Raw genomic sequence first — 12,683 nt, 5'->3', positions numbered from 1 at the left:
TCTGTTCTTCTAACATCACCTAATGTTACCTTGATTAAATATCCCTTGTTGTGTAAACCTCTGTGTAAGTGTGGTTGATTTGGATTTGTTAATTGATTGAACTGCTTAGGTTAGTTGTTTGAAACTGCAAATCTATTCCAGCTTAATTCAAATAGTTGTGTAAACCTTTATGTTAAATTTGGTTAATTTAGATTTCTTAATTGATAGAACTGCTTAGGATAGTTGTTTCAATGTGAAAATCTATTTAAAGTCAGTTAGAAGGGTCTGGTCATTTGAATTAAATGTATTTATTTATTGATTTTACCTAGAATTTCTTTGAACTTAAACATTTATTTCACCATCACTAATGTGGCATGTTGTGTAAACTTTGTCTTTGCATATTTGCATGTATATTAGCTTGTTTCAAAGACAGTGACTAATTAACTTCCAACCACTTTAACATTTATTGGTGCATATTTTGGTACATTCAGCAGTTTCTTCTACTACACATGTTCTTGTCTATCAACATTAAACAAAAAATGCTAAAATAGCAAACAATAAACATCACTGTTTGGCATAAGCCAGAGGATTTGAGATGGCACTGATGATTAGATGGGCTGCAGGTGTGTGACAGACAGGAGGGTGGTTATACGAAAACTTGCCATTTTGTGTCCCTCCAACAAAACTGCTCAGTAAATCTGAATAAACAATAAATAATATAGATATATATTTATAGTTTAGTTTCCTTGATAAGCGTAGTAACATACAAACTAATTAAAAGTTTTTTTCTTTTGTTTTTAGAGTTTTAAACCCTTTTTTGTGCAAAGCATCTTGCAAGAAATGTAAAAATGGCCTGTCCCACAGTATGATTTGTCTACCTTTACTAGCTAGTAAGGCCAAAAAAGTCAAATGATCACATAAAAACTTAAACCTATATAAAGCCTCAAGTGTTGTTTCATTACTCATGAATGGATTTTATTCTTAATATGTGTTAAATGTTGAAAAAAACAACAATTTACTCGGGTCCCTGGGTTGTTGTCAACCCTGTTACTTTCAATGAAAACACCCCTTCAGAGATAATGGACTGTTCCGAAAGTTGCATCATTCCAGGTAGTGAAATCATCTGCCTTTTATGAAGTTGATGGTGAAAAATCAAGTGAGTGTCCTCTTTTTTAAATGAATTTTCTTTGAGTTATGTAATGTCTGACAGGGGGGGCGAGCTCATTGTGTCAGCCCTGTTACCACAAAAGCATACTTTAAAAAGTTATTTGTTTGAAATTTTAAATGTACATATATAACAACATTTAAGCCTCTCATGAATGCACACCATGTGGTGTCATTACATTTACCACATGGCTAGTAATGGCTGCCAATAACATTTTTCGTCAACCCTGTTACCGTAACAAAAGCATATACTTTCGTCAACCCTGTTACCATTCTAGGGTAACAGGGTTGACGAAAGTATATGCTTTTGTGTGTACATGAAAATATACTTGTCTTTCCAATAGTATTTACATGTTTTTGCAGGTTTCATACCTAAATATCATGTTTTTCTATTTATTCTACTGATAGGCGGACTACAATTTGTTGAGGTTACTGACCTATACTGATCTATCTTTTTAGATAGATTAAGATCTTTTTATTTTAATAAAAAAAATATTCAGATTAGTCACGTTGAATGAAAGATTTAGGAATGTCCCATTATAACTTGATTATAGCCATAACTGTAACTTAAACAAGCAGTATAACCAATACGGTAACTGTTGTCAACCCTGTTACTTGTATAATATTCTAATATAATGTAAAAAATGAAAAGACAAATGTAAAATCAACTCATTGTATATGTTAAGTAAAAGAGACCAGTAATCCACTCAAAGAAATTTTGGTATTATTATTTTGTTTTCATAACGTTTTCTTAAAACAGAAGATGCTGTGAAAGAGTCAATTGTAAATGAGCATATTCATTCATGGGAAAAAGTCAAATCCTCAATATTCTCACTTTGTAAACACACTTAGTGTAACAAGGGGGGTTGTAATCTTTCACTGTATATCAGATTTGTTTTAAATTTGGATTTAAAACCTTTTCAAACAGTAACTGATATGTCAGTAACAGGGTTGACAAAACACATATGTATGTTGATTATATGTGAAAATAAATACAAAAATAAGATGGCCTGAGATGGCACGGCACATTTTTCTGAAAGGTAAGGATATACTTCATCCAAAAAGGGGCTTAAATACTTTTAAAACAGTACTTTGAAAATTAAACATTAAGAATGGTAAATGGCACGTTTTCGTATAATGACCCAGGAGCTTCAGCCATCCAGGGAAGCCACACCAAGCCTCTGCAGAGCACCTCTGAGAACACATAAAACAAAAACAAAAGCACGAAGCACAGAAAAATACCACACACAAAGTCCAAATCATCACAGAGGACCTTTGAATGTCTGCACAGTATACTCTGTGAACCTCTGTCATACCTGCTTCTCCTGTGCCGACTGATTATTGTGGTGTTGTCATGCTAAACTCATGATGGCATGTTGTCTCAGTGAAGTTCAAAATGGCTTAACTGTGGATGGAGTCTTAAATCCCTCCAGATGACATTTAGCTGCATTCTGGTCAGCACCTTGGTGAGTTTCATTCAGCCTCATCTGTTGACATCCTACCATTTGAAGGGGCATGTTGTGCAGCCTCACCTGTATATGATGTAGATCCAACTGTCCAGATAAATGAAACAAACATATCACCTTCCCAAGGTCAGTCTGCTGAGTACAGAGGGTACACAGGTATAATCAAGCATCGTTATTATTATTTGTCTTATGCCGCGGCTCAAATTGCTGTGAGCTGGAATGAGCAAGAAACACGAAACTTGGCACAATAACTGAAAATCGTGTGCAAATGCATACACATATAATCAGTCAAATCTGCCACATGATGCCGCTATAATTAATGAAACAAAATTGGATTACCGAAACATTTGCCAATGAAACACAGTAAGTCCAATTGACTTGAAATTTGACACATAGGTCCAAGTGATAAATCTACACAAACTCCTCATGGAGCATATAGGTCCGCCATATTGGATTTGTGCTAATTAGCATAAGGTTAAAAACACTAAAATGTCATCTCCTTTTTCAATTTTGACACAATCAACACCAAATCTGGGATACAGCATTGTGGGGCAACAAATGAGCATGATCAGTGTTATTGCAATCTCTGTGTAGTCAGGTTATTGGTAGTTTGTTTTGCTACACGGCTAATTTAACGTTAGTTGAATTATGCTTCACACAGACTCAGCATTGATAAAGTGTTCCCTGACATGTACACAATCAGCCTTTAACTCCACAGGCCTCTGGCTAAGAACTTAATGCAGCTTGACATGCAAAGCTTGTACAGCAAGTTCTAAAATGAAGCAGCATGTTGTGGATTAAATGAATGTGTTCATGCATCATGAGATTCAGATGTCAAATTTTGTGATATTAGTTCTAAAATTGTCCTTTTATGATGCTTTGATAATGTTATTCTCCAGTGTAGCTCCCATCCACCATCTCATGGATGGATCTCATTTATTAAACAGCTTGTAAAATGTTGTATATTCTGCTACATTCTTCTTCAATAAACCATTTATACACTTCAGTGCTGTGCAGGGACTTAACCAAAGGATCCTGTTTCTTGGATTTAACCCTCTCCAGATGGCTGTAACCCTATTTTACCCTCTAATGTTGGTGACATGATTCACTAGATTGCATTTCTGGTCGTGGAAAATATGAAAAGTAAAATTACCTAAGAGCAGAACAGCTCTCTTAAAGCTTCTCGCCTGGCCTCACAACACAACCTCATGACGCAGAAATCTGCCTGCAGTGGCTCAGATTAGAAACTCAAGGTCAAGAGGCGTTAGTGCCAGCTTTGTGTGGATAAAGGGAGGCACATCACAGCGGTCACCATCTGCACTGTCTTTTCACATCTCGTGCATTTGTAGTAGAACACAGAACAAAGATAAGTAATATATACAGAACATGACTGGAAAGTTCTAGCTGCACTGTTTCTGTAGTGAAGAAGCATTAATATGATAAACACAACTCATTAAAAGGGGAAACACTCTACTAAACACCTAATAAGTGTGGTGCTGAGGAGACTTGTGTTAAAAACTACAGTGATTAGCTGCTTTGTGTCTGTGGTGGAAATTCTTATTTAGAAGTGAACACATAATAGATGATTCACACAAGGTTGTCTTTGTGTAATTTAATAAAGTGGTTAAAGTAAAGAGTAAACAGAGTTAACCAATTTCAGCTGAAATGCCAGCCTTATCCACCAAGCAAACCCTGGCAGAGACTGACAAAGAGTCAGTTTATAGCGCACTCAGAGATACTTTGAGTAAGGGAGATTTCACAAAACAATATCCAGCTGCACAGACGGCCTTGGATGTACCCACAATACCCGACAAGCACAAAGTGCTATTGTGCACAAACACTTTCCCAGCGAGATCACTGTTCAAAGGTAAGTGAAACAGTTCACACTTAGGCTTGGTCATGATTCACAGTGCTAAAAGGTGTAATAAACCGTGAGGTTATAGGTCAATACGTGAAATAAAACAGCACAAGGTAATGCAAGGTAACAACAATATGTGTGGTTAAATGCAAATGATAAATTATGGTACTACAATATCTTCCCCTTTGACCATTCTATGGTCATTTAGTATTTACAAAATGTGTTGCATAATATCATTGACAGCGCACATATACATGTTTAAGCAAACATAATAAACTGACCAATCAAAAATTAGCGTTAGCTGTTTTTGTAGAACACAGACAATCTAGTGTGAATGAGCCAGCATGGGGCAAGCACCACTTTAAACACAAGAGTCAAAACCCTCATCAGTGTTGTCATATTCATGATAAGGTGGAATCCTTTCGAGTGGAGGACAATGTGTGGAAAATCTGTTATTAGGAAGTAAAATGTAGCCTCCAATAGAACTGAATAAATTATCTGGAAAAATGTGCCATAAACTATCTTCAGATTTTTAAATAGGATTTAAGCCATTTTTATTCTTACATTCATATATTCACAATCAATAGCCCTTTCATAGTTTTTAACCAAGACAGATTTTTCCCCCCTTTTTTCTTTCAATAATGTGTTTTACTATTCCAAATAAGTTCAGGTTTAGTTGATTTACAGATTTTATAAAAGTTTAAAATATTTGATATTTTATAGTCTAGACATTTCTTCCTTTTGGATTCTTGGTTTATATACATAAAATACATATAAATAAGAATCAGAAACGTATTAGTTGATGTGGAGACTCAAAGTCAATCAGTCAATCTTTATTTGCACAGCGCTGATTCACAACAAAAGTCATCATGACACTTTCCAAATTGAGCAGGTCTAAACCATGATTAATTTGTTTACAGGGACCCAGCATTTCCCCAGAAGACTGTAATCAAAACTGAGTCCAACTGAACTATTTTACAATCCTTGTGACACATTTCTGTTTTAAATGTCGACGTCCCATACACCATACACTGTCCTGTGGGAGAACTGATCTCACCCAAAGAAATGTGTCTTGGGTCTGGACCTAAAGGAATCTCGCAGTGACCCCTGCAGCTCCTCTGTTTCACGGAACGACACACTGTGGACAATTTGTGATGTCCTCATGCGGAGCCTGTCCAGTTTGGGCTTCATCCCTCTGAATGATGACTTCCTCCTGATGGGTTTCTCTCTGTATCGAACCTCCCCATCCACAGAGTCACTGTCACTGGTGTTGAGGAGCCTGCTTGGCCTCAGGTTAGACTGGAGAACCTTGGAGAACCTCCAGCGACCGCCATCTCTACGGTCTGCATTCTCTGAGTCAGAACGCTCGTACGCTCCTATAATGTCCCGTATGTCCACACTCACATTGTCAGTGAGGTACTGGCAGGCCTTCCTCCCACTGTAGTCTCTGAGTTCCACATCTGCATTGTAGGCCCCCACCAGGAGCTTCACCACCTCCATGTGGTTGTGCATGGCAGCTATGTGCAGCGGTGTGTAGCCGGTGTTGGATCGAACATCAACACTGATGGGAACGTTGTGCTGTTTGGCAAAATTGATAATCAGCGCTATCAGCTCAGGCTTGCCATGCTTGGCTGCCCAGTGCAGGCAGGTGAAACCAGTGACAAAATCCTTCCTCAGGACGAGGCTGGGCTCAGTGGTAAGGAGGTGGCACAAGCTTGCCCACTCGCCATCCGAAGCACACATCATCCACTCATGTTCCAGTGGGTCCAGAGTGACAGAGGCCCTGTCGTCATCCAGGGTGGAGACCAAGGACAGTGAGTCACTGTCACTTCTGTTGGACAGGCTGACTGAGCTGCATAACACCATGCTACGCCTCACCTGGGGGGAGCTGTTCATCATGGCCTCGATGAAGTGTCTACGGCTGCCTTTGGGGGAGCCTTCACTCCCAGACAAACTCTGTGTATCCAACAGGTGTTCGTCCTCCCCTTTGTCTGACTGCAGCGGTCTGGTTCTGCGCTGGGATCCTTTTGACAGGTGCCTGATCACATTATTCTGTTCCATTTCCTGAAGGCCTTCAAGCAAAAGAGTCTCAACCGGTCTGTCTCTGGGATTCAGTCCAGCCGCAGATGTGTCTACCAGTCCTGTAGTACCAGTTTGTACAGGCCCGGGCAGGGTGAACATAGATCCCTCTGCAGGGAGCGGTGAGGCTTCAATCACAGCAATATCTGGTATGTCAGGCGCTCTTCCACCCTGCTCCTTCTTGGACTCCCTACTCTCTCTTCGAAAGCTTTCTCTGTTTCCCATCTCACCTGAGCTGCTGTCCACCTCCTCGACTAGACAAACAAACTCCCTTTTGTCGTCTGTTTTCTTCGTTGCAGGAGAGGATTCAGGCGGAACTTCGCTCTCCTTGCTGTCGTTTCCGTAACCTGAGCCAGGTGTTGCTTGTTGCAGCACACCGCCTGCTGAGCGAGGCAGGGCTGGATCCTCCACTGCGTCATCACCGCGGACCTGCCTGCAGTCTGCTCGGGGCGCTCCTGACGGATAACGGCACAACACTTTCTCTTCATTTGGAACTTGTTCTGGTTCCGTTTCTGTCCCATTAGTGTCACCGTTCACAGTAGAGTTCTGTTGACCCTTTTCTGAACCGAGAAACTTTTTCTTCAGGCAGACGTATTTATCTCTACTCTCAGTTTTTACAAAAGCAACATTGTCCACGTAGTTTTTAAATCTGTTCCGGACAGCCGCCTTCTTCTCGCGCTCCTCCGGGAATACGGCCTTAAAGTGCTCAATTAAATCCTTGTTTTTCACTCTGCCTCCTTTCTCCTTCAGGAATTCCAGAATAGCCTCTTGAGTAAAGTCGGCGGCCATTGTCAGCAGTTTAACTCCGACAGATCAGTCTGACAATGAGATGACAGGAATGACACAACATGTAAACGGCTCTAAAGCTGTGTGATCCCGTAATCCACCGACGGGTCCTCTGGTACAGAGAGGGGCCGGGTAGAACCGTTATCACTGCTGAGTGAGGACGGATGTGAGGCAGAGCTTCTCTGTGCGCTGTATTTCTAGCGTCCAGGCGTTCTGCCTCCTAGCAACCGCGGGCAGGACCGTACCATTTAGTCTGTGGGGGGGTTGAATGATTCAAATTCTTGTCGCTATACATTTCTAAAAGTGAAAAAAAAGAAGAAAGTTTTATAATATACATTTTTAAACATTCACAATCTGATTTTTGTCGCTTTTAAAGTGGTCCTCACTGGCTTAGCATCACGCCACCTGCTTGTGAAGAGGGCACGCTGCTACTTGAACAAATCAATTAAGAATGGACGTGAAGATGTTACTAAGAAGTAAGAAAAAAAGATTATTTTGGGTCAGAGTTATTTTTACTGAACCATGTCTGCACAGCTTGTTATGGGGAAATGTGGACTGGTAGCTGTGTTGCTAACATGACTGAACGTGTCTGGAATAGTACCGCTCTGAGTCAGCCACAACTGCACAGGTAGACTAATATTTCAATGTCATTTCAAGAGCGGGACATGATGTGTCAGATCATGTGAAGTATTCAGTGTACACAATTATCAAGGAGTTCTGAGGTTGACGGTAACAGTCTTCTGGGGCCTCATCTATTTACTTACCAAAGTAACATACCAATGTAAATAGATGAGACATTTTACGAATCGTATAAAATAACTATAGCCTGAGAAAACCAGAATATATATATATAATATATATATAAAATATATATATACATGTTTGCTTAACTCATTTATCTAACTTGGTTAATGACAGTTCAGTTTTATTTGGCTCCAAGTTTAATTTATTATTAATTATTTAAGTTTTATTTCAAAATGCCACTTTTCATCTTTATCTGCAAGTCAAGACAAACAGCAGACACGATCCACTTCTGTGAAGGCTTTGATATGAATGAACTGATGCCAATGTGTCCCTAAATAAATCAATTATTTGGGGGAAAAAATAAACATGGCAAAAAAAGGGTTTTAAAAAAAACAGGATGAAAAAATATTTCATAAAAAATATTAATTATGTCACAATCAGGATTCATAGTTATATCTGTAGCACTCCCCTCAATAGACCTTTTACTAAGGGCAGGCTTCTGGGTTCATCTATTATATTTTTAACCCTATTTTTTAAGTAACTGTTCACAAGCAATTTGGATTTCAATGCTCACTCATCTAATAGGCAATAACTATGCTCTCTTTTAACTCTGGCAAAGAAATATCACAAGACTCTATTTTAGAGAAAATAACAAATCAATGATTTACTTCAAGTAAATGCATTCAAACAAAACACAAATACATTTTAAGTGAAAATATGTTTAAAAGTAAATTCTCTGTTGTCTCTTTTTGTTATCACAACACTTAGACTAGATCATGAAAGATCTGATTCACTGTCAGGTATAAAATTAACCAAAATTACCAAAACTACCGTTCTAGTTAAATAGAACACTTTTAACTTCCCCAAAAATATATGGAACACTCCTTTAAGTTTCAAGATACTCCTTTAAGTCGCAATAATACTCTCAAACACAAAGCAGTGGGCCCACACTCACACACACATACACACAGCCGGCAAACAAAATAACCCCGTTGCAGGCCTGATATGGTGACTTTTGAGTGCGAGGAAAATCCAACTTTAATCCCAATGATCCAGGAACAATAAAGGAAAATGTTACCTCCAATCCAAAGAACAACCTTTACCAGGTCCAAGTCCTGAAGGCGACACTGCAGGTAGACTGAAAACAGGCAGGTGAACAGGCAATGGGTTCTCCCTCGCAGCCCGGGACGATGTCCACCAACGAAGACGACGACGACGACGAGTCACACACACTGGCAGCGGCCGAGCCGAATCCTTATGCTCCCGCGTTGAGACCACAAGGCACAGCCAATGTCAGTAGCTGGTTTAGCTCCCCACGGCTAAGTCCGTTCACTTTGATAGCGAATGCTAACACACACTCCGAGTTAGCTTAGTAGCTAGGCTAAGCTAAAATACAGTGCAGCTTCGCCAGGAGCTCCGAGCTGAAACTCCTCAAACTGTACACCGAACAGCAGCAGCTCCAATGTCCAAGTTCTGAGTGTCGAGCAGACAGTCGCTTGAACACTGAAACTACACACTTAATTATTGTCTCTGTAGAACTTTACACTCGCGGCCATGCGTCTCTTGTGTTTCGTCACGTCTCTCTCTTTTTCTCCGTCAAGTTTTTTCCCAAAAACACACACCTCTCACCTTCACTCACTTCCAGTCTACACCTGTCAATCACACCTTAACCAATCAATGACCAGGATCACACTTCTTCTCAATCAGTACTTCCTCTCTCCCTATGAGTTCCTTCAAAATAAAATAAAATATTTAACCATGTACATTTGTGTCATTTTAATCTCATCTCTTACACCTTACTCTTATCACACTATTTTAACCTTCATGAAATATTCCTTTTACATTTTTAATACACTTTTAATAACATTTTCAAACAAATATGAACTTTTTTAAACCATAAATTATTCATTATTTATTTTATGAGTAAGGATTTTTAAACAGGGTTACACCCTTCCCCCTTTAAATATCTGATGTCCTCATCAGACTGGTAGAATTGAAACTTCACTGTTTCTACTCAAAAGCGTTAAGGATGCATTTACATAGGTCTGTATTAATGTTTACCTATTTTTATAGTTACACCTCTATGTACGATGGTAATAGGCTGATCTTTTGCTTTTCCTGGCTCATCATAGGTAAGTCTCATAACTGGTTTTAATGATCTTTTTGGCCTAATTGACTTTGGTGTCACATGTACATTAGAACAGCTTGACTGAGGTTGTTCATCTTCACTGGAGATGGGCTCTGGCTCAGACTCAGTCTCAAGAGCAACATCTGGGCCATGATCTACAGGTGAGTTGCCTCTCTCGGAGTGACTTCCATCTGAAGGATTGATGGCTTCCAAGTGCTCTGATCCATCAGCACTGTCTCTTTCCCTCCTTTCAATAATCTTTTCCACAAACTTCCTGTAGGGTCTAGTCGGCCATTCACACTCCAGATCAGAAGAGTCTGTTGATGTATTAGGCTCCCTTGGTATAGTGTGATCTGAAATGCTTCTTTTGTGTCTGTCGAGGGCACGACTTCGTGTGGCTGCTCTCTTCGGCACATCCTCTGTGTTGTCCAACACCGGGATCCTCACAAGATCTCCTATATGGAGGAGATTATCTCTGTGCAAAGTTTTGAACTTTCCTCTCCCATCCACTGGCTTTACTCTGTAAACGGGCAAGTTCGGCATCTTATCCACCACCACATAAGGAACCTCATACCAGCGATTCTCCAGCTTGTGTTTGCCCTTTAATCCAAGGTTTTTCAACAATACCCGGTCACCAGGTCCTAGATTGTGAAAACGGAGTCTCTTGTCGTAGGCTTTTTTGTTTTGCTGGTGCCTTTTGTTAGAGGCCTCTGTAGCCATTTTGTAGGCTTTCTGTAGGTGCTCTTTCAGTTTGGCGACATATGAAGAGTGTGGTTGGTCACCCTTTCCATTTGGACATGTCCCAAAACATACATCCAGTGGGAGTTTGGCCTCACGTCCGAACATCAAAAAATATGGGGAATATCCCGTGGCATCGGACTTGGTGCTGTTATATGCATGTACCAGATGGACCACATGTTGACTCCATTGTCGTTTCTTTTCCTGATTGAGCGTAGCCAACATGGACAACAAAGTTCGATTAAAGCGTTCGGGTTGGGGATCACCCTGTGGGTGATACGGAGTGGTCCGTGACTTGTGTATGCCCAGTATCTTCAGCAGCTCTTTAATGAGTCGAGACTCAAAGTCTCTGCCTTGATCAGAATGTATCCTAGATGGCAAGCCATAATGCACAAAAAACTTTTCTACCAAGACCTTTGCAACTGTGAGGGCTTTTTGGTTTTGCGTGGGAAAAGCCTGGGCATATCTTGTAAAATGGTCAGTTATAACAAGCACATTACTCACTCCTCTAGAGTCAGGCTCCATTGACAGGAAGTCAATACAGACTAGGTCCATAGGTCCAGAACTTACAATTTGGTGTAAAGGTGCAGCCCTGTGACAGGGAGTTTTCCTGAGGACGCACTCTCCACAGTTTCTCACATATTGCTCGACATCAGTTGACATCTTTGGCCAGAAAAAACGGCTCCTGATCATATCAGTAACTCTCTCGATTCCTAAATGGCCTAGGTCATCATGCATTGACTTTAGTACCACAGCCTTGAACTTAGCAGGTAGCACTAGCTGATGCATCTTTTCTCCTGTATGACTTGTGCTCACACGATGGAGTAATCCATGAGTCATAACCAGCTTCCCCATCTCCCTTTTCATAGGCAGCAACTCAGGGTTGTCCGGCCACTTTCCACACTTTAAAGCTTGTACTGTAGACTCTATGAGAGGATCTTGAACTTGGGCTGCAATTAACTCCTGTCTGGACATTTGTTCCAGCGAGTTCAGCTGAAGATGTGTGGGGAACGCATACACCTCAGGAATGCAGTCGGGTGGAGCTCCAAGCTGTTCAACATACCTAGGGGAGTCTGCAGATGGGCCAAGAACACCGATTCGCTGGCAAATTGACTTGACTCCAGCCTGAGAAATGCTCTGCCACTCCATTTCCTCTTCTCTTGGCTCCATGCGGGACAACAAATCAGCATCAATGTTATTTTTCCCAGGTCTATAGATGATGTCAAAATCATACACCGACAAATCTGACAACCACCGATGCCCTGTAGCGTTGAGCTTCGCTGATGAAAGGACATAAGTTAGAGGGTTGTTGTCAGTACGCACCGTAAAACGGGCTCCATAAAGATAATCGTGAAATTTTTCGACAACTGCCCATTTGAGCGACAGGAACTCTAACTGGTGGATGGCATAATTTTTTTCTGAAGAGCTCAGTTTTCTGCTCGCGAATGCGACTGGCCTCAGCCCCTCTGGGTGTTCCTGATATAAAACAGCTCCAAGCCCCGAAAGGCTAGCATCCACATGCAGTGTATATGGTTTGCCAGGATCAGCAAAGGCTAAAACTGGAGCGTTTGTCAGACAGTCTTTTATTTTCTCAAAGGCTTCAGTGCATGACTCATCCCACCTTTCTCCAAATGGTTCTCTCTCATCCAGATAGACATTTTCCCTTTTTGTGGGCTTTTTCCCACGCTGGGTAGGGCCATAACCTTTAGTGAGGTCGGTCAAGGGGCGGACGATGGAGGAG

The 12,683-nt window shown here is 40.7% G+C and overlaps 1 protein-coding gene across 1 annotated transcript; it reads right to left on the bottom strand.

Moving 5' to 3' along the window:
* Positions 1-5,266: 5,266 nt before the first annotated feature.
* On the bottom strand, positions 5,267-7,561 carry LOC311253445 (ankyrin repeat domain-containing protein SOWAHC-like). The gene has a single exon (XM_084347421.1). The coding sequence runs from the start codon at positions 7,333-7,335 to the stop codon at positions 5,521-5,523; it is 1,815 nt and encodes a 604-aa protein (XP_084203547.1). The 5' UTR covers positions 7,336-7,561; the 3' UTR covers positions 5,267-5,520.
* Positions 7,562-12,683: the final 5,122 nt, after the last annotated feature.

This window comes from Pagrus pagrus (assembly GCF_965226575.1).
Source record: "Pagrus pagrus genome assembly, chromosome: 24".
Classification (NCBI taxonomy): Eukaryota; Metazoa; Chordata; class Actinopteri; order Spariformes; family Sparidae; genus Pagrus; species Pagrus pagrus.
Note: the sequence above shows the minus strand (reverse complement) of the source record. Positions and strands in the feature narration are given on the sequence as shown.